The 22,543-nt window shown below is 36.2% G+C and overlaps 2 protein-coding genes across 7 annotated transcripts in view; one reads left to right on the top strand and one right to left on the bottom strand.

The window, feature by feature from the left end:
* The window catches only part of GLMN (glomulin, FKBP associated protein), a 60,057-nt gene extending 41,873 nt beyond the window's left edge, over positions 1-18,184 (top strand). For 3 of the 5 annotated variants that reach the window (XM_017944668.3, XM_017944666.3, XM_003892198.5), the window contains 4 exons: positions 398-461; positions 16,001-16,112; positions 16,839-16,921; positions 17,329-18,184. In XM_017944668.3, coding sequence (XP_017800157.1) covers positions 398-461; positions 16,001-16,112; positions 16,839-16,921; positions 17,329-17,445 — 376 coding nt within the window. In that variant the 3' untranslated portion in view covers positions 17,446-18,184. Of the gene's footprint in view, positions 1-397; positions 488-16,000; positions 16,113-16,838; positions 16,922-17,328 lie in introns of all 5 variants that reach the window. The other 2 variants (XR_650566.4, XR_004176203.1) reach the window with 2 other exon arrangements.
* Positions 18,182-22,543, bottom strand: part of C1H1orf146 (chromosome 1 C1orf146 homolog) — a 38,171-nt gene continuing 33,809 nt past the window's right edge. For both annotated transcript variants that reach the window (XM_017944672.3, XM_003892196.4), the window contains exons 3-6: positions 21,913-22,006; positions 19,594-19,762; positions 19,124-19,202; positions 18,182-18,438 (exon numbers count right to left, since the gene is read on the bottom strand). In XM_017944672.3, coding sequence (XP_017800161.1) covers positions 18,304-18,438; positions 19,124-19,202; positions 19,594-19,762; positions 21,913-22,006 — 477 coding nt within the window. In that variant the 3' untranslated portion in view covers positions 18,182-18,303. The remainder of the gene's footprint in view (positions 18,439-19,123; positions 19,203-19,593; positions 19,763-21,912; positions 22,007-22,543) is intronic.

Genomic DNA, 22,543 nt, shown 5'->3' with positions numbered 1-22,543 from the left:
TTATGTGTTTAGATTTTGTTGTTTTATTGTTTTCCAGGTCATTTTTTTTTCATATAGAACATATAATTTCAGTTTCAGTATGCTGGAATGGATATTGAGAAATGGTTAAAAGCATTTAAAAAGGAATCTTAAAATTCAGAAAGCAAGAGATGATGCTCTCAAATACTAAAGATAACACTTTTTTAAAACAAGGATAATAATTTTCACAATTGTATGATTTGAACTTCAATGGAAAACAAGAGTGATAAGTTATTACTACTCAAAAAGATATTAATGGAAATAGTTTCTATTGGCAAACCTAATTATAAAAATATGCCCAAAGTTTTAGCTTATTAATTGAGATTTCTGTTGACTATATAAAACCATACTGTAAGTAACATGTATTTTCAATTAACAGGATTATGGCTTCATTAAATTTATTGAGGTATTTGGTTATCAAAGATAATGAAAATGACAATCAAGTAAGTGGAGTATTTGAAAAGAAACTGTGAGTATATTCAAAAGGCATAAAGAATGTTTCAGATATTCAGTACCTAAAGCCAATATTTAATATCTTACCCAGCTATAAAGGCCAGGAAGAGTTCCAACAATTAATCTGAAACCTGAAGTTAATTCCCAGGAGCATTTACCACACCACATCCAGCTTTCCTTTCCCTTTCCATTTCCTATTGTATGTCTGTTTTCTTGCTGAAAGCACTTCGTTCTGTTGGGTAGATAAGTTGCAGGTCCTAAGTCAACTAACCTTGTGGAGCTCAATGTACATATGGGTGTCTTGTTCAGTTTTCTCCACCTCTAGCTCATGAGCTATATAAAATCATCTGATATTTTAATATTGCCTCATCAGACATGACAAATTGAGGCATTTTCAGCACTAAAACAGAATTTAATAGCACTTTTTAAGTAATGTTTAGGAAGTTGGATTTTTTAAAAATAGCACATCATTAGAAGTATTCAATAAATAGAAAACTATTTGAGGGAGATTTGTCATACAGTAAAATTATATTTGCTTTTTATCTTCTCTTTCTACCCTGTTCTGATAATTGCTTTCCCTATATGTGTCACCTCTATTAGCTAGAACTGCCTGAATCATGTGGTGTTAATTGGTTTTTTTTTTTTTAGTAATTGATTTTTATATAAAGATGCCAAAGAAAAACTTTTTTTTTAAATTAGGTAAATTGTGATTTGGGATGAAAGTTTATGGGAAAAGTAGCAGTCTCTTTCCTTCCTGACAGATCTACAGTAGATTCAGTGATTTGACCCCCTGTTCATCCCTCTGCAGCTGAAAATAGCTATTTGCCATCATTGACTAGTGCTTACTCTGTGTCAGGTGCTATTTTTTTTTTTTTTTTTTTTTTTAACATTTTGTTGTGAAAACTTTCAAATGTACAGCAAAGTTGAAAGAATTTTATAGTGGTCATTGGTTTACCCACCACCTAGAGTCTATGATTCTGCTATACTGACTTCATCATGTATCTATCACTCCACCCTCTATCACTCCGTCTATCTTGTTTTTTGATGTATTTCAAAGTAAACTGCAGACATCAGCATACTTTCTCCTAAATATTTCAGCATGTTTTTCATTAAATTAAGTATTTGTCTGTAGTTTTTCTTTAAGGTAAAATTTACGTAATGAAATGTTCAAATTTTAAGTGTATATTCACTGAATTTCAACTAATGCATAGATCTATATTACTAAAACCCATATCAATATAGAACATTTCCAACATCACAAGAGGTTCCTCATGCCCCTTCCCAGTTAATTCTGACTTCATTGCGCCACTCACCCCTGTCAGGGACAACCACTATTCTGCCCAAGTGCTACATATCATTTATTCTTCAGAGAGGGTCTCGTTCTCTTGCCCAGGCTGGATTACAGTAGTATAATCATGGCTCACTGCAGCTTTGACCTCCTGGGCTCAAGAGATCCTCCCACCTCGGTCTCCCAAAGTGCTGGGGTAACTTCCAGGCATGAGCCACCATGAACAGCCAAGAAAAGGACTCTTTATTTTTTACTTTTCATAGATAATGTAGGTGAAAAAAGATCATTAACTTGCACAAGGGCAAACATCTGGAAAGTGGTAGAAATAGCTATGACCCCAGGCAGTGGCCAGAACTTTCTAAATCACAAACTAAATCCTAATTCCTGAAGGAGCTTGTGATAAAAATTGAAAAGCTACAATATAAAATTCAGCAGCAGTAGAGGCCCTGAGACTTCAGGAAGGTGGCCTTAGGGTAGGGTATAAGTTTTTATTTTTTTAGTAATCAAGAAAGGCTATACATACTTGAGAGATTATCTGACTTGCCTGACAAAAACAAAGGGAATCTTGCTGATTAGGATTGATAGATGTGTTAGATATGGAACACAGAGTCATACAAAGGCAGCAGATTGGTCTCTGCCTAGAGAGGGAAGACTTGAGAGCAGTTTAGCATTGTGCAGTGTCTGCTGTACTATCCATAGATGATTCCTCACTTTTGTTTGGCATGTATATTTTCTGGTAAGGAAAAGGATACAGCCAGCCTGTAGGACTGCTTTTTTTTTTTTTCTCAAAGAGACAGTGCGTCACTGTGTTGCCCAGGCTGGAGTACAGTGGCACAGTCACGACTCACTACAGCCTCAAACTCCCCAGCTTAAACAATCCTCCCACATCAGCCTCCCAAAGTGCTGGGATTACAGGCACTTCTTTTTTTTCTTTTTTGAGACGGAGTCTCACTCTGTCGCCCAGGCTGGAGTGCAGTGGCACAATCTTTGCTCACTGCAACGTCCACCTCCTGGGTTCAAACGATTCTCCTGCCTCAGCCTCGCGAGTAGGTGGGACTACAGCCAGGCACCACCACACCAGCTGATTTTTGTATTTTTACTAGAGATTGGGTTTCATCATGTTGCCCAGGCTGGTCTCAAACTTTTGACCTCAAGTGATTCTCCCTCCTCAGCCTCCCAAAGTGCTGGCATTACAGGTGTGCGCCACCACGCCCAGCCAACAGGCATCTCTTATTTAATGGTTTTTAACAATTTTTCTAAGGGATCAAATATTCCAAATTATTGCTTTAGCAGTTACCATAAGAATTATACCAGGGAAATTAGCAAAAACCCAGTTGAAGGTGACAACCTGACATCTTTTAGGCTCTTAAGAGCCTATCTATCTTGGAAACATTTCTCCCAAGTGCAATGACAATAGGTCGTGTGTATAATTGAGAGGCAAATATGTCTACTGTGGTTAATAAAAAATGAATGACAGTTTCTGAGTTTTTGGAAGATTTGGTTAAAGAAAAAACAAAATGGGCCGGGCGTGGTGGCTCACGCCTGTAATCCCAGCACTTTGAGAAGCCGAGATGGGCGGATCACGGGGTCAGGAGATCGAGACCATCCTGGCTAACACGGTGAAACCCCTTCTCTACTAAAAATACAAAAAAAAACTCAGGCGGGAGGCTAAAGCAGGAGAATGGCATGAACCGGGAGGTGGAGCTTGCAGTGAACCGAGATCACGCCACCCCACTCCCCCCAGGCGACAGAGCAAGACTCCGTCTCAAAAAAAACAAAAAAACAAAATGATGGTCTGGTGATGCTGAAATATGGGGCATTTTATTCAAAAGGACTCCTACCAGTACCTATTTTTGAGCACTTAAGTGTGCTAAGAGGGTAATTAGATGAAAAGCAGACACACAGAAATATGAACAGGAAGATTTGAGAGAATCACATTCAAATACAAAGACAACAAAGTGATTCATAATTGAATAATAATCCATTTCTTTTCTTGCTATTTTGGGTTACTGTCAACTGACTTACTCTCTTCAGAAGCCATCCCTCCTCACCCTACTATTTCATGCCTCTTGTATCTCCTTGCTCAAGTTTCAGGCACCTTCTCTTACTCTTGAATTTCACATAACTTTTCTTGAATATCATAGTACAAACATGCTCCCATCTTTACTAGTAAAACCAACTTAGTTTTTATACCAAATATTATCTATTTGGTGAGTATCTTTAAATAATTATTAGTTGTTTTGAATTATAATAATTTATTCTAATACATATCTCATAATCATGTTATCCCTTACCTTCTGTCCTATATACTCATCCTTTCCCATCCATCTGTTCACTCATCTTTTTTTCTAAAAAGTTTGTAATTATAATATGTAGAATGAAAGCTGGGACAAGAGAAACAATGAGATGGCAAAGTGCACAGGTAAGTATCAGGAATTTTAAAATTGTTGAGTGTGTGTGTGTGCTTTTCATTTAGGAAAAAAAACTATATGTTGTATAATAAATACACATACAGAAAATTCTATATAATTCATATTTTGGGTGCTCATTTAAGTTTTGGTTTTTTTTTAATACTTTAAGTTCTGGGATACACGTGCAGAACGTGCAGGTTTGTTACATAGGTATACACGTGCCATGGTGGTTTGCTGCACCCATCATCTCGTCATCTATGTTAGGTATTTCTCCTAATGCTATCCCTCCCCTATCCCCCGAGCCCTGACAGGCCCCAGTGTGTGATGTTCCCCACCCTGTGTTCTCATTGTTCAACTCCCACTTATGAGTGAGAACATGTGGTGGTTGATTTTCTGTTCCTGTGTTAGTTTGCTGAGAATGATGGTTTCCAGCTTCATCTATGTCCCTGCAAAGGACATGAACTCATCCTTTTTTATGGCTGCATAGTATTCCATGGTGTATATGTGCCACATTTTCTTAATCCAGTCTATCATTGATGGGCATTTGGGTTGGTTCCAAGTCTTTGCTATTGTGAATAGTGCTACAGTAAACATACATGTGCATGTGTCTTTATAGTAGAATGATTTATAATCCTTTGGGTATATACCCAGTAATGGGATTGCTGGGTCAAATGGTACTTCTGGTTCTAGATCCTTGAGGAATCGCCACACTGACTTCCACAATGCTTGAACTAGTTTACAATCCCACCAACAGTGTAAAAGCGTTCCTATTTCTCCATATCCTCTCCAGCAGCTGTTGTTTCCTGACTTTTTAATGATCGCTATTCTAACTGGTGTGAGATGGTATCTCATTGTGGTTTTGATTTGCATTTCTCTAATGAGCAGTGATAATGAGCTTTTTTTAATGTTTGTTGGCCACATAAATATCTTCTTTTGAGAAGTGTCTGTTCATATCCTTTGCCCACTTTTTGATGGGTTTTTTTTTTTCTTATAAATTTGTTTACGTTCCTTGTAGATTCTGGATATTAGCCCTTTGTCTGACGGATAGATTGCACAAATTTTCTCCCATTCTGTAGGTTGCCTGTTCACTCTGATGATAGTTTCTTTTGTTGTGCAGAAGCTCTTTAGTTTAATTAGATCCCATTTGTCTGTTTTGGCTTTTTTGCCATTTCTTTTGGTGTTTTAGTCATGAAGTCTTTGCCCATGTCTATGTCCTGAATAGTATTACCTGGGTTTTCTTCTAGGGTTTTTATGGTTTTAGGTTTTACATTTAAGTCTTTAATCCATCTCAAGTTAAATTTTGTATAGGGTGTAAGGAAGGGGTCCAGTTTCAGTTTTCTGCATATGGCTAGCCAGTTTTCCCAACACCATTTATTAAATAGGGAGTCCTTTCCCCATTGCTTGTTTTTGTCAGATTTGTCTAAGTCTCTGTAGGTCTCTAAGAACTTGCTTTATGAATCTGGGTGTTCCTGTATTGGGTGCCTATATATTTAGGATAGTTAGCTCTTCTTGTTGCATTGATCCCTTTAACATTATGTAATGCCCTTCTTTGTCTTTTTTGATCTTTGATGAATCTAGATCTTTAAATGTTAAAACTTTAGCTGTTTTCAATGGCAACAGCCCATAATCATAAAACTTCGGGTAATAAAAACACATGCCAAAAGTAGGCTAAAGAAATTTTTTACATATTCTGTTTGGCATAATTCCACAAATTTTTCAGATGATAAACTGTAATATTTTTAGAAGCATGTAGGAGTGAAGAAGCTGTGAGAATATTTTTTCTCTTTCTCATGTTAAGGTTACCAGATCTTTTTTAAAGAAATAATAAATACTACAAAGAAATCACATTTTAAGATTTCTTAAAATCTATCAATGTCTAGAAAAAGTAAATTAAGAGTTTTAAAATAGTTGTAATAATTAAGCATTTGTAATGTTCACAAATACCTGCTTTTAATTTCATACTCAAGGAGGCTCAGTGATGTAACAGTTCTGAAATCTTTCCAGTTCTAAGGCTTAAAACTATACATTTCAAAATTCACTGTAGCATATCTCACAAAAGGAAGACTAGGCAGTTCTACGCTAAAGTGAAATTTACTGCCAGAACAGTTAGGAACCCTGCAAAGAATACAGTCAATGATGGTAATGAAGAAATAAAAAGACACGAACAAGACCCGGGTTTCTCCTTTCTTCTCATTCGTATAGAAGTCATCCGGCTCTGCAAATATTTCATGGATATGTTTTATCTTAGAGAAACGAACAACTTACGCAATATGCCCCTGTAACAAACCTGCATCCCTGAATCTTAAATAGAAATGGAAATTGAAAAAAAATCTTAAGCTCTAGATTCCTTACCAATGAATGATTATAAAACTTGACCATTGTAATCCCAGCACTTTGGGAGGCCGAGGCGGGCAGATCACCTGAGGTTAGGAGTTTGAGACCAGCCAGTCCAACATGGCGAAACCCCATCTCTACTAAAAATAGAAAAAAATTAGCTGGGTAGGGTAGCAGGCGCTTGTAATCCCAGCTACTCTGGAGGCTGAGGCAGGAGAATTGCTTGAACCCGGGAGGTGGAGGTTGCAGTGAGCTCAGATCGTGCCTCTGCACTCCAGCCTGGGCAACAGAGCAAGACACCTTCTTCAAAAACAAAAAACAAAAAAAAAAAACCCATCATTTTGGGAATCAGATTTAAAAGAATTTCCATTACTAAGTAAAACTGAAAGGATGAAAGAAAATAATTTTCAACTTAGAACAACTTTTATAAAAGGAAAGTTTTTCATGGATACCAACTCTTTGGTTATATTTTTGCAAATATTCCAGTCTGTGGCTTGTGTTTTAATAGTATTTTTCAAAGAACAGAAATTTTAATATTTATGGAGTCCAACTTATCAATTTTATTCTTTTATGATTCATTATTTATGGGTTCTAAGAAATCTTTAACCTGGATCACAAAGATAATTTCTTTTTATTTATTTATTTATTTTTATTATACTTGAAGTTCTAGGGTACATGTGCACAACGTGCAGGTTCGTTACATATGTATACATGAGCCATGTTGGTGTGCTGCACCCATTAACTCGTCATTTACATTAGGTATATCTCCTAATGCTATCCCTCCCCCCTCCCCCCCACAATAGGACCTGGTGTGTGATGTTCCCCTTCCTGTGTCCAAGTGATCTCATTGTTCAATTCCCACCTATGAGAACATGTGGTATTTGGTTTTCTGTTCTTGCGATAGTTTGCTGAGAATGATGGTTTCCAGCTGCATCCATGTCCCTACAAAGGACACGAACTCATCCTTTTTTATGGCTGTATAGTATTCCATGGTGTATATGTGCCACATTTTCTTAATCCAGTCTGTCACTGATGGACCTTTGGGTTGATTCCAAGTCTTTCCTATTGTGAATAGTGCCGCAATAAACATACGTGTGCATGTGTCTTTATAGCAGCATGACTTATAATCCTTTGGGTATATACCCAGTAATGGGATGGCTGGGTCGAATGGTATTTCTAGTTCTAGATCCTTGAGGAATCGCCACACTGTTTTCCACAATGGTTGAACTAGTTTATAGTCCCACCAACAGTGTAAAAGTGTTCCTATTTCTCCACATTCTCTCCAGCACCTGTTGTTTCCTAATTTTTTAATGATTGCCATTCTAATTGGTGTGAGATGGTATCTCATTTTGGTTTTGATTTGCATTTCTCTGATGGCAGGTGATGAGCATTTTTTCATATGTCTGTTGGCTGTATGGATGTCTTCTTTTGAGAAGTGTCTGTTCATATGCTTTGCCCACTTTTTGATGGGGTTGTTTTTTTCTTGTAAATTTGATTGAGTTCTTTATAGGTTCTGGATATTAGCCCTTTGTCAGATGAGTAGATTGCAAACATTTTCTCCCATTCTGTAGGTTGCCTGTTCACTCTGATGGTAGTTTCTTTTGCTGTGCAGAAGCTCTTTAGTTTAATTAGATCTCATTTGTCAATTTTGGCTTTTGTGGCCATTGCTTTTGGTGTTTTAGACATGAAGTCCTTGCCCATGCCTATGTCCTGAATGGTATTACCTAGGTTTTCTTCTAGGGTTTTTATGGTTTTAGGTCTGACATTTAAGTCTCTAACCCATCTTGAATTAATTTACGTATAAGGAGTAAGGAAAGGATCCAGTTTCGGCTTTCTACTTATGGCTAGCCAATTTTCCCAGCACCATTTATTAAATAGGGAATCCTTTCCCCATTTCTTGTTTTTGTCAGGTTTGTCAAAGATCAGATGGCTGTAGATGTGTGGTATTATTTCTGAGGGCTCTGTTCTGTTCCATTGGTCTGTATCTCTGTTTTGGTACCAGTACCATGCTGTTTTGGTTACTGTAGCCTTGTAGTATAGTTTGAAGTCAGGTAATGTGATGCCTCCAGCTTTGTTCTTTTGGCTTAGGATTGTCTTGGCAATGTGGGGTCTTTTTTGGTTCCATATGAACTTTAAAGCAGTGTTTTCCAATTCTGTGAAGAAAGTCATTGGTAGCTTGATGGGGATGGCATTGAATCTATAAATTCCCTTGGGCAATATGGCCATTTTCATAAATTTATTCTTCCTATTCATGAGCATGATATGTTCTTCCATTTGTTTGTGTCTTTTATTTCACTGAGCAGTGGTTTGTAGTTCTCCTTGAAGAGGTCCTTTACATCCCTTGTAAGTTGGATTCCTAGGTATTTTATTCTCTTTGAAGCTATTGTGAATGGAAGTTCATTCATGATTTGGCTCTCTGTTTGTTTGTTACTGGTGTATAAGAATGCTTGTGATTTTTGCCCATTGATTTTGTATCTTGAGACTTTGCTGAAGTTGCTTATCAGCTTAAGGAGATTTTGGGCTGAGACAGTGGGGTTTTCTAAATATATAATCATGTCATCTGCAAACAGGGACAATTTGGCTTCTTCTTTTCCTAACTGAATACCCTTGATTTCTTTCTCTTGCCTGATTGCCTGGCCAGAACTTCCAACACTATGTTGAATAGGAGTGGTGAGAGAGGGCATCCCTGTCTTGTGCCAGTTTTCAAAGGGAATGCTTCCAGTTTTTGCCCATTCAATATGATATTGGCTGTGGATTTGTCATAAATAGCTCTTATGATTTTGAGATACGTTCCATCAATACCGAATTTATTGAGAGTTTTTAGCATGAAAGGGCTGTTGAATTTTGTCAAAGGTCTTTTCTGCATCTACTGAGATAATCATGTAGTTTTTGTCTTTGTTTCTGTTTATATGCTGGATTACATTTATTGATTTGTGTATGTTGAACCAGCCTTGCATCCCAGGGATGAAGCCTACTTGATCATGGTGGATAAGCTTTTTGATGTGCTGCTGGATTTGGTTTGCCAGTATTTTATTGAGGATTTTTGCATTGATGTTCATTAGGGATATTGGTCTAAAATTCTCTTTTTTTGTTGTATCTCTGTCAGGCTTTGGTATCAGGATGATGTTGGCCTTGTAAAATGAGTTAGGAAGGATTCCCTCTTTTTCTACTGATTGGAATAGTTTCAGAAGGAATGGTACCAACTCCTCCTTGTACCTCGGGTAGAATTCGGCTGTGAATCTGTCTGGTCCTGGACTTTTTTTGGTTGGTAGGCTATTAATTTATTGCCTCAATTTTAGAGCCTGCTATTGCTCTATTCAGGGATTCAACTTCTTCCTGGTTTAGTTTTGGGAGAGTGTAAGCGTCCAGGAAATTATCCATTTCTTCTAGGTTTTCTAGTTTATTTGCGTAGAGGTGTTTATAGTATTCTCTGATGGTGGTTTGTATTTCTGTGGGGTCGGTGGTGATATCCCCTTTATCATTTTTTATTGCGTCTATTTGATTCGTCTCTCTTTTCTTCTTTAGTCTTGCTAGCGGTCTATCAATTTTGTTGATCTTTTCAAAAAACCAGCTCCTGGATTCATTGATTTTTTTGGAGGGTTTTTTGTGTCTCTGTCTCCTTCAGTTCTGCTCTGATCTTAGTTATTTCTTGCCTTGTGCTAGCTTATGTGTTTGCTCTTGCTCCTCTAGTTCTTTTAATTGTGATGCTAGGGTGTCAATTTTAGATCTTTCCTGCTTTCTCTTGTGGGCATTTAGTGCTATAAATTTCCCTCTACACACTGCTTTAAATGTGTCCCAGAGATTCTGGTATGTTGTATCTTTGTTCTCATTGGTTTCAAATAACATCTTTATTTCTGCCTTCATTTCGTTATGTACCCAGTAGTCATTCAGGAGCAGGTTGTTCAGTTTCCATGTAGTTGAGCGGTTTTGATTGAGTTTCTTAGTCCTGAGTTCTAGTTTGATTGCACTGTGGTCTGAGAGACAGTTTGTTATAATTTCTGTTCTTTTACATTTGGTGAGGAGTGCTTTACTTCCAACTATGTGGTCAATTTTGGAATAAGTGCAGTGTGGTGCTGAGAAGAATGTATATTCTGTTGATTTGGGGTGGAGAGTTCTGTAGATATCTATTAGGTCCGCTTGGTGCAGAGTTGAGTTCAATTCTTGGATATCCTTGTTGACTTTCTGTCTCGTTGATCTGTCTAATGTTGACAGTGGGGTGTTAAAGTCACCCATTATTATTGTATGGAAGTCTAAGTCTCTTTGTAAGTCTCTTAAAGACTTACTTTATGAATCTGCGTGCTCCTGTATTGGGTGCATATATATTTAGGATAGTTAACTCTTCCTGATGAATTGATACCTTTACCATTATGTAATGGCTTTCTTTGTCTCTTTTGATCTTTGATGGTTTAAAGTCTGTTTTATCAGAGACTAGGATTGCAACCCCTGCTTTTTTTTGTTTTCCATTTGCTTGGTAGATCTTCCTCCATCCCTTTATTTTGAGCCTATGTGTGTCTGCATGTGAGATGGGTCTCCTGAATACAGCAAACTGATGGGTCTTGACTCTATCCAATTTGCCAGTGTGTGTCTTTTAATTGGACCACTTAGTCCATTTACATTTAAGATTAATATTGCTGTTATGTGTGAACTTGATCCTGTCATTATGCTATTAGCTGCTTATTTTGCTCGCTAGTTGATGCAGTTTCTTCCTAGCATCGATGGACTTTACATTTTGACATGTTTTTGCAATGGCTGGTACCGGTTGTTCCTTTCCATGTTTAGTGCTTCCTTTAGGATCTCTTGTAGGGCAGGCCTGGTGGTGACAAAATCTCTAAACATTTGCTTGTCTGTAAAGGATTTTATTTCTCCTTCACTTATGAAACTTAGTTTGGCTGGATATGAAATTCTGGGTTGAAAATTCTTTTCTTTAAGAATGTTAAATATTGGCCCCCACTCTCTTCTGGCGTGGAGAGTTTCTGCCAAGAGATCTGCTGTTAGTCTGATGGGCTTCCCTTTGTGTGTAACCCGACTTTTCTCTCTGGCTGCCCTTAACATTTTTTCCTTCATTTCAACTTTGGTGAATCTGACAATTAAGTGTCTTGGAGTTGCTCTTCTCGAGGAGTATCTTTGTGGCATTCTCTGTATTTTCTAAATTTGAACGTTGGCCTGCCTTCCTAGATTGAGGAAGTTCTCCTGGGTGATATCCTGCAGAGTGTTTTCCAACTTGGTTCCATTTTCCCCATCACTTTCAGGCACACCAATCAGACGTAGATTTGGTCTTTTCACATAATCCCATATTTCTTGGAGGCTTTGTTCATTTCTTTTTACTCTTTTTTCTCTACACTTCTCTTCTCGCTTCATTTCATTCATTTGATCTTCAGTCGCTGATACTCTTTCTTCCAGATGATCGAGTTGGTTACTGAAGCTTGTGCATTTGTCACGTAGTTCTCGTGTTATGGTTTTCATCTCTATCAGTTCTTTTAAGGACTTCTCTACATTGGTTATTCTAGTTAGCCATTCGTCAAATCTTTTCTCAAGGTTTTTAGTTTATTTGCGCTGGTTACATAGTTCCTCCTTTAGCTCTGAGAAGTTTGATCGACTGAAGCCTTCTTCTCTCAACTCGTCAAAGTCATTCTCGGTCTAGCTTTGTTCCGTTGCTGGCGATGAGCTGCGTTCCTTTGCAGGGGGAGATGCACTCTGATGTTTCGAATTTCCAGCTTTTCTGCACTGCTTTTTCCCCATCTTTGTGGTTTTATCTGCCTTTGGTCTTTGATGATGGTGACGTACCGAAGGGGTTTTGGTGTGGGTGTCCTTTCTGTTTGTTTTTCTTCTAACAGTCAGGACCCTCAACTGTAGGTCTCTTGGAGTTTGCTTGAGGTCCACTCCAGACCCTGTTTGGCTGGGTATCAGCAGTGGAGGCTCAGTTGAAAATGTAGAAATCACCCATCTTCTGTGTTGCTCACACTGGGAGCTGGAGGCTGGAGCTGTTCCTATTCAGGCATCTTGGGCACGCCCCCCACAAAGATAATTTCTTGTAGCAATTGTATAGTTTTAGGTTTTACACTTAGGTCAATGACCCATTTCAAGTAAACTTTTTATGTGATGTGAGATATGGGTTGAGAGATTTTTCTTCTTTTATTTTGACCTCAACACTATTTGTAGAAAAGGTTATCCTTAATTTACTGAATTATCTTGGCAACTTTGTCAAAAATCATTTTATAAGTATGGGTCTATTTTTGGACTGTATTCCATTTACCTATATATATTCTTTTACCAATACCACATTGTCTTGATTCCTTTATAGGAAGAAATTATTCTGTTTTATTCCTTTTTAGGAAGTCTTAAACTCAAGTAATGTGAGTCTGCCAACTTTGTTCTTCTTTTTCAAAATTGTATTGGCTATTTTTAAATCCTTTACCTTTTCTGTATAAATTTTAGAATTTTGTCAATTTCTGCCACGAAGGGTTTTAATTCCACTTACGGCATTCTGGAAAAGGCAAAAATTACATTAACAAAAATCAGATTGCTGGTTGCTGGAGGTGGGAGGAAACTGACTACAAAGGGGCACAAAAATTTCTGGGTCATGGGAATGTCTTTACAGCAGCAGTGGTTACTTGACTTTATATCACTATATATCTTTGTCAAAGCTCAGAACTGTATAGCTAGAAGGTTATATTTTACTGTATATAATCAATACCACAACAGAGACCTGACTTTGAAAAATAAAAAGAACCAGGCTCAATAGTGAATTAGACTGAAATTACATTATGAGCAGTCAAGCACACTCATTTATTATATAAAAATCTTTCTGATGTTTATTTTTGAATCGCTTATTCTCCATTTTTCTACATTAAAGTATTAAGATTAAATGTGTTATGTGGAAAGGATTTGAGGGAAAACTTTTATTTCAGCTATAGAAATAAATGTGTGTTGAGTTGTGATGTAAAACCTATTTTTTACTGAGAGTCATGGCAAAAATAATTTGAAAAACAGTATCCTAGAAACACTTTTACCCTGTGTGAATAGGAAAACATACAGCAATGTAAATGCTGCATTATTTTGAAATACTAAAAACTTAGTAACCGGATAAATTCCATATAATGGAATGTGTATGCGGCAATTAAAATGAAATTAGAGCTACAACATAAATAACTCTCAAAAATTTAAGATTGACAAAGAAAAAGGAAGCTGAAGCATGTTATATACAGTATGATATCATTTATATGCTTTTAAACATGAAAAATTAAGTGATACATTAGGAATGCAAAACATTCAAGTTTTAGCTAATGGCTGCCTCTTGAATAAAGGGGATTCCAGCCATATCTAGTATTTTATTTATTTTTTAAAAGTAAATATAATAAAATGTTTCCTTTTGTCAAAGCTAGGTGTTTTCTCCATACTCTTTATGTTCAAATGTGCTTTAGTGGGTAAGAGAGTCATCAGTAACCTAGTCTTGAAAGCCATTGGTTGCAGTGAGTTCTGCCTATAAACCCAGAGGTGAATGCAAAGTAAAAAGTAAAAAAAAAGTTGGGGTGCAGGGAATACAAAATGGTGAAGAAAAGGCTGGACGTAAAAAGGAATAAAAGCTTATTTGCAGCAATGTGGATGGACCTACATGTCATTATGTTGAAATATGCCAGGCCCAGAAAGACAGTATCACATATTCTCACATGTGTGAGCTGACAAACTTGATGTTGTGGATACAGAATATAGAATGATACCAGAGTTGTGAGCATGGGAGGGGAAAATGTAGAGAAGCTGGTGAATGGGCACAAACAGAGTTAGATAAAAGACAAGCTGTATTGCTTGATAGCACATTAGAGTGACTATAATTAGCAACAATATATTGTATATTTCAGTGTAGCTAGAAGAGAGGACATGAAATGTATAGAAATGATGAATACTCAAGAGGATGGATACCCCAAATACTGACTTTATTATTATATATATTATGCATGTAACAAATACATGTACCCATAAATATGTAAAATATCATGTATTGGTAAAAGAAAAAGGATAGAGGTAAAAATAGGAGAAATGAGAGCAGTCGGTGCATGTAAGAGTAATATGCTTGTTATACTGTGTGACTACACTGGTTAAGGAAATTCCTGCTGCATATAACCCAAATTTGCCATGAGAGGTTAAGAAAACTTTCCACTTAACAATTTAAAAAATATACAACTAAAACATCCATTATTTAAAAATCAAGATAAAAAAAGAATAGTAATCAAAATTACACCATTGTTGATATACTGTATTCCCTTCTAGGTTTTGTGTTAATGCATCTGTACATTTTTTCTTTTTAAAAAGAAAATGAGATCATACTAAAAGAATCACACTGTTTTATAACCTTTTTTCCCATTCACCAATATGTACTGAAAAACAATATTTTAATGGCTGTATAGTTTTTCCATTATGTTAATGTGTCAATTTACTATGAATCTCCTGTCGTGAGTTATTTTAATTCTAATGTTTCACTAAACATTTTTTAAAACATCTGCAGTAGAATTATAACATCCATCTTTATTTCCCCAAGATAAGTTTGTAGATGCTGAGTGAAAAGGTATGCATATTTTTGAGGGTTTCAGATCCTCTCTAGAATACTTTTCCTGTTAGTATAGGAGAAATAAGAAAAGATCACTGAAATGAAAAGTATATATGTGAGACATTTATCAGTTATTCATAGACATGTGTAGATTTTATTTGGAATGCTACAAGTAACATGTTATATACTACTTGGGTCAAAATAAGCTCATTACAAAATAGGTTCTCAAGTAGTTCATTATTCTAGTTAAGGATAAATTGGGTCCTTAAGTTTCCCTTTTTTATCTAAGACATTTTCCTTTGTAAAGAGTACCTGGACACTCAGAAGTACCAATGGATTTTCTTTTCTCTATTTTTTAAAATAAAATTAAGACTTCATGACTCCTCTCCTTTAAGTACTGTAAGAGAAAATGCTCTTGGAATAAAAACCTCTAAGATACATGACAAAATAAGGTGTCCTCAACAGATAAAATCTTCACCTACTTTGGTCACCAAGGAGGTTCAAATTAGCTGGGTATTAGAAAAGTTTCCATCAGTAGGAAAGGGAAAGCATCCTCTAGAACTAGATCCGTGGTGAGGATATCAATTGAAAGGACATACATGGGATGAAGGTATAAATAAGGTAGAGTCATTGTGGGGATGGCTTATAGAGGAAGAGATGTCTGTGAATTTATCTTCAAATAATTTTCTCATAAATCTTAACAAGTTAACAGATCTCAAACCCAGGAGCTATCCAAGTGGTGCAGTGATAAGCATAGTGCCCCAAGTACATTTTTCTTTTCATTGGTATTCACATAACTAGATACAGTAATAAATGTAATTAGTAAATAGTGAAGTCCATTGTGAAAAGGGCCATGTTTCATTTATTTTTATTTTGCGAGCTTTTAACACGTTTAATAGTAGTAGGCAGTCAATCACTGTTGAACTAAATAACTCATTCTTTTATTCTTAACAGACTGGATTATGGACAGAACTTGGAAATATTGAGAATAATTTCTTAAAGCCACTTCATATAGGACTTAATATGTCAAAAGCACATTATGAAGCAGAAATTAAAAATAGCCAAGGTTGGTAATGTGCAATTTTGTTTTCAGTTAGGTATAAAAAGTAGTCCAATTTTGCAACTGTCATATTCAAATATAAGAACTTTTAAAAAATCTTATACTTGTTTAGAGACCATAACAGCTAAGCCATTTTATTTATAGTTAAAATTCTTAGCAGATCTATAAGCTAATTTACCTAAAGTCAGGTTAATGAAGACTTAAACCAAATTAAAGCATATATTTTAAAGCCTCAAGCTCTAAGAATCTGGATTACAGCTTTTCCATTTGGGTAGCATTCCTTTGGTATTGCATTTCACCCTCAAGTAAATCCATACAAATTATGAAAAAAATCTTAGATCCAGAATTTTTTAAGTCAACAATTCTATAACAATCATGTGATCTCTTCCATATATTTGTGGTGGTGCTTTTATAGGCATTTCCAGAAATTTTGTCTTTTTTAGTATAATGGCTGTAATTGATTATATACTAAAGAAAATAGTTTCATGAATCCTATACATGCCAAAATAATGCTTTTTATCTAAAGAAGTATTAATTCACATGTTGCAGAATTTTGATAGTTCATTCTATTTGCTTATAGCTTAAGTATACCCTGAGCTGTTAAACAGTGGACTTAATTTTTACAAATAACTGACACGTTTTAAGTTAATGAATGATGAAAGTAGCTTATACATTTGTTATTGATATGAGAGTTTTTTAAGTGTCACACATGATTTTTTTCTTTTCTTACAGAGGCCCAGAAATCTAAAGATCTTTGTTCTATAACTGTAGGTGGAGAAGAGATCCCTAATATGCCTCCTGAAATGCAGCTTAAGGTGATCTGAAATTTTATTTCCTTTTTCTTTAGAAACAGGATCTTGCTGTCTTGCCCAAGCTGGAGTGCAGTGGCATGATTGTGGCTCACTGCAGCTTCAACTCCCTGGGCTCAAGTGATCCTCCCACCTCAGACTCCCGATTAGCCAGGACTACAGGTGCACACCACCATGCCTGCCTAATTTTTAGTAGAGACAGGGTCTCACTATGTTGCTCAGGCTGGTTTCCCACTCCTGGCCTCTAGTAATCCTCTCTCCTCAGCCTCCCAAAGCACAGAAATTACAGGTGTGAACCACTCTACCTGGTCTTAAATATTCCTGAGCTACCTCCACCTGAAATCTTTTCTATGTTTTGCTTTGTTTGGCTTTAAAGACAGCATTAATAACATTACTTTTTCTTGGCATTGCAGGTCCTACATTCAGCTCTTTTCACATTTGATTTGATTGAAAGTGTTCTAGCTCGAGTGGAAGAACTCATTGAAATAAAAACAAAGTCTACCTCTGAAGAAAATATTGGGATAAAGTGAAAGTTCCACTTCCTTAATAAAATAGAGTAAAAAATAATAGAGTATTTTCCCTTATGATTTATTTAATACCATTATAAAAATTTTTCTGTAAAAATTTACTGCTTGAAAAATAAATGTAGCTTCTCTCATTTATCAATTTCTATAATGATATACTATAGAAGTTTTTTTGTTGTTTTAAAGTTATCTAATGGTAAATAATGCCCACATATGTCCTAAATACTATTTTTGAAAATCCAATACAAACTAATAATTTTGTAACTTCATAAAATGTAGTTGAATTGTCTATATTCATTCCTACAGTTTTAGTGAGCTTATAAAAATACTGATACATTTTCTGCTGAAGTTAGATGCTATGTAACATTTCGGAACTCCTAGTGTCAAGTTGGCTATCACACCAGTGTAAATGAGTAGAAAGTTTTGAATTCAGGCCAGTTGACTTTTTTCTTAGCTTCTCTTTTCCTGGCTTAGGTGGAGTCTTTGGGAGCAGAGTCCCATCACCACCTCTCCAGCAGAAGTTATAATAGGAAAACATCTGCAAAGATTAGTTTTAGAAATACTTGCTACCTTTATGGAAAAAAAACTACATATGACTTTAAGAAACTGATTAGAAAATTCTGTGTTTTTATTTCCTACTAAATACTTGTCCATCTAAGAAGCTACACCTGAGTTTTATGATATATGTATGTACCAATCCTTTGCTAAACAGCATTAAAGAAATCTCACAGTGAAACTCCTAAAATAAAATCACTTTTAATTGTATACATATTATTTCAAATTAATATGTCTTTAGATATTTGATTATAATTTAACAGTTCTAATTATTTTCACATTCTTTGAGAAGAGGATTAAGTTGGTACTCTAATTTGGGTTAACTGAATCACTATTCAGTTGTATCTTCTGAAGTGTTTTCCAAACAGGACTTTGCTCAATGATGTAAGCTTTAGCTGTTATCATTCTGTAGCAAATGCTATCTATGTATGGTTTGGAGGTAGTCTGGAAGAAGATACAAAGATGCAGCATTATTTACAGAAATAAGATATTTTTACAAGGTCACATTTAAAAATAACTTTCATTCTTTCAGCAAATCTCCTGATCATCTTTGTGCTAAACACTATGTGTGAGTTACTAGAGTAGTCAACAGGAAAATACTTAGTTTCTATCCAAGGAATTTCAAACATGCAAGCCAAAAAGTAGAATACTATGAAAATTGCTTTAATGGGGATATGTTCCAAGTATAAAAGTAAGGAAGACTTAAGTCTGCCTAGGGGGTTTCAGGTGTCTGGGCACACTTTGCAGAGGACAAAAAGCATGAAAAGAAAGTGGACAATTGGTAGATGACATTCCATGAGATAGTATGCTTGCCCTCTGACAGTTCATGACTGCAATCTGACCAACTCTTATAACTTTAGAATTTGAATGAAGATATAAGTAACCAATAGGACCAACCAAATGCTCTTTTGGCCCCAAATGAGTCTTAAATGGTAGTGGCTACTGGAAGTAAATTGAGAAGACTTGAGAGACTTAGTTCAGGCTTGGGAAAAAGTTGCATGCTGAAACAGCAACTCCCTCAGGGGAACAGAAGCAAGATATTTGCCAGTCTTGCTCAAAAGGGTGACAACTGGAAGTTAAAAACCTTAAAATGTATATGTGTATGTGTCATATTCCCCAGGTGACTCACCTTTGCTATAGTGCACATAAGATTAATAGCATTTACTGTGTTGTGTACTGGAAGTATTCGTAAGTTACGACCCAGGAATCTGAAAAACAATTCATGATATACAGATCATATAACTTACTGACATGTGTTCTCTCAAGAAAGTGGAAAGAAGAGACAAATCTCTATTGTTTGTTATTTGTCTATGCAATTCATGCACTGCCTTACTCCACAGAGGATCTGAGATGGCTTTATAGCCAGAACATCACTGACTAAAAGCCTGTTCACTTTTGGCCTGGTCTTGGAGAAGCCCGGGAAGCATCATGAACCCTGTCAACTCGATTCATAGAATACCTTTTTGGCCCATGTTTCATTAAATTTGATAGGTTAACATCACAGTGTTCATCATCTAGCAAAACAAAACTCACCTAAAAGAATTAACTGAAATAAATACAATATAAGAAAAATACATCTATAATGCTATTCTTCCATACCTCTGCTGAATTCTGAACATCAGTTTCCATTCTTCAGGCCCATGGAGGGCAGCAGACAAAACCAAAAAACTATTTTGGTGAATGTTAATAAATTTCTCAATTTTGGCTAGCAATGTTTCTTCGGTTGACAGAATACATTCCTTAGTATCCATTAATAAAAATGCAACTCCTAGGAAAGGTAAATTGAATATAAAACGTCACTTTGTCACAGAGATCAAATTTTGTTATAAACTCAGAATCAATCAGAATAGCTGTAAGTATACCATGTGTCCAAGCCCTAAACTCATAAGGAGTAGAAATTACTATAATGAAATTCCTATACAACAGAATTTAGGTAGTTCTTTGAAGTGCTCTGTATAAAAGAATGACTTGTGCTAAATAAGAGAAAAACATTTTTGGATCAGTAACTACTTTTTTTTTCCTAGATGAAGGCATTGTCCACATGAAGATACTGGGTAGTTTTTCGTTAAGATGAATTACATTTAAAAAGTTAATTTTTCATGTTATACTTTTAAAATATGTACTAGTGTATTATAAAGGATACAGATGAAGATATGCATAGGGCTAGGTATGTGGGAACGGACATGGAGCTTCAATGCCTTCTCTGGGCCTGCCACCCTCCAGACACCTGCATGTGTTCAGCAACCAAGAATCTCCTATAATTATTTTTAAAAGCTGGAAATCAGCTAAATAAAGAGTCTTAAGCAAGCCTTCGGCTGGGTGCGGTGGCTCACGCCTGTAATCCCAGCACTTTGGGAGGCCAAGGCAGGCAGATCACAAGGTCAGGAGTTCGAGACCAGCCTGACCAACGTGGTGAAACCCTGTCTCTACTAAAAATACAAAAATTAGCCAGGTGTGGTGGCGTGTGCCTATAATCACAGCTACCCAGGAGGCTGAGGCAGGAGAATCGCTTGAACTCGGGAGGCAGAGGTTGCAGTGAGCTGAGATCACACCATTGCACTCCAGCCTGGGCGACAGAGCATGACTCCACAACAACCAACAAATATAAGAAAAAAGCCTCAGTGATTTCTTGTTGGGGGAACCTTTCTACCAGAACATAAAGAACTATATAAAAACTAGCCGGGTGTGGTGGCGGGCACCTGTAGTCCCAGCTGCTCGGGAGGCTGAGGCAGGAGAATGGCGTGAACCCGGGAAGCGGAGCTTGCAGTGAGCAGAGATCGCGCCACTGCACTCTAGCCTGGGCGACAAAGCAAGACTCCGTCTCAAAAAATAAAAAATTTTAAAAAAGAATTATATAAATTAATACACTCAGCAGATATCTGCAATCTCTGAAAGAGTGTCTGTGCCATTAAGAATGGTCCTAAAGGGAAACTTGATTATAGCTCTTCAAACGATGTGGGAGACAGTCTGAGGAAAGTGACTGTGATTATATACTAATTGAGTAAACTTGGGCAACTTACATAACCTGTCTGAACATAAGTTTCCTCTTCTGTAACATGGGAGTAAATTTCTTGTTAGATTTGTCAGAAGAATTAAATTAGATCATGTATATAAAGTAGCCAAGGCAAATATTCACCAAGTATTTTATTTCTCCCTGGAGGGTTCTGTATTTAACCAGAAGAATGAGTTTGAGGCTATACCACTTTCAGCCTGGAGATCTAGGAGCTTTTTTGAAAGTGCTTGTCTTCAAAACTGCTAGAAGAGAAGTCTATTTGCAACCCTCCAGATAAAATCCTTTACCTCTACCTTTTTAAAGATCACTTCTGTCATTTCTCAAGCAAAGGTAGAGCTTCCCCCTTCCCATCTCCCGAGCCTTCTCTTATCCTAATCTAATTCCTTACTGGACTTTTGTCCATGACTAACAGTTGTACCAGTTGTCATTTCATGAACATTTATTTGTCCCCATGATTCTTTTAGTTAATATTTATATTATATCCAGCAAACAAATCAATACAAACAAATCAATACAAATTGATGAAAAACATTTTTTTTTTTTTGTATATCAGTTTTGACAAATGTTGTGGCCTCTGTTAATATAAGTAATAAACTTTCATGTAAGTATAGATTGTTGGGTAAGTGGCTTTTTCTATTTTCACTCAGTTCCAAAGCAAGTAGTTTTTTCCCATCTTCTACCAGACTCCACTAGTTCAGCTTTATTTTAACAATTGTAATCTAAAAGGTAATATATTTTGGAATTGGCCATATGCACTGACTTTGTAGTAACTAAGTTTTACACAGTTACCCCTCCCAAAAGATAACACCTTAAGCTTATTATATGGTTATGGAACTATAAAGGCATTAGAATTTATACCAACATATTTCATAAGAAACTTAAGGCAATGAGCAAATATACTGTACCAGAAAGAGAAAATATAATTGATCCATTTTCCACTGAATCTGAATATCGAACTTTGTGGCTTCGATTTTCTAGGGCAGTTGCAACTTCATAACTCTTTTTTAAAAAAATTCAGAAATACAAATTTAAAGCATGCTTACAATTTTATTAAAGCTAAAGAAAACATTAAAAGTTTAATAGGTTATTTTATAACTACCACTTAAAGATATGATCATCAAAAGAGAAATAAATATGCTTTCCATGGATAAAAAGCTTTAAAAAATGCAAAAACATTTAGTTCTACTAAAACATTTATTTCAAGTTAGGGAGTGAGTTATGTACTACAGTTATGTTACTTAGGAACAGAAAAGACAGCATTAAAAAACTGTATAAACCAGAGCAAATGTAAACTTTTTCTTTTTTAGAGACAGATGAAATCTCATTTTGTTGCCCAGGCTGACTTCAGATTCCTGAGCTCATGCAATCCTCCCAAAGTAGCTGGGACTATAGGTGTAAGCCACCACACCCAGCTGCAAACTTCATTTTAAAAAACAACCTGGGCAGTGGCTCACACCTGAAATCCCAGCACTTTGGGAGGCCAAGGTGAGCGGGTCATTTGACGTCAGGAATTTGAGACCAGCCTGACCAACATGG

Source organism: Papio anubis, chromosome 1 (assembly GCF_008728515.1).
Source record: "Papio anubis isolate 15944 chromosome 1, Panubis1.0, whole genome shotgun sequence".
NCBI classification, from domain to species: Eukaryota; Metazoa; Chordata; class Mammalia; order Primates; family Cercopithecidae; genus Papio; species Papio anubis.
The sequence above is the reverse complement of the archived record's forward strand: the minus strand, read 5'-3'. Positions and strand labels throughout refer to the sequence as shown.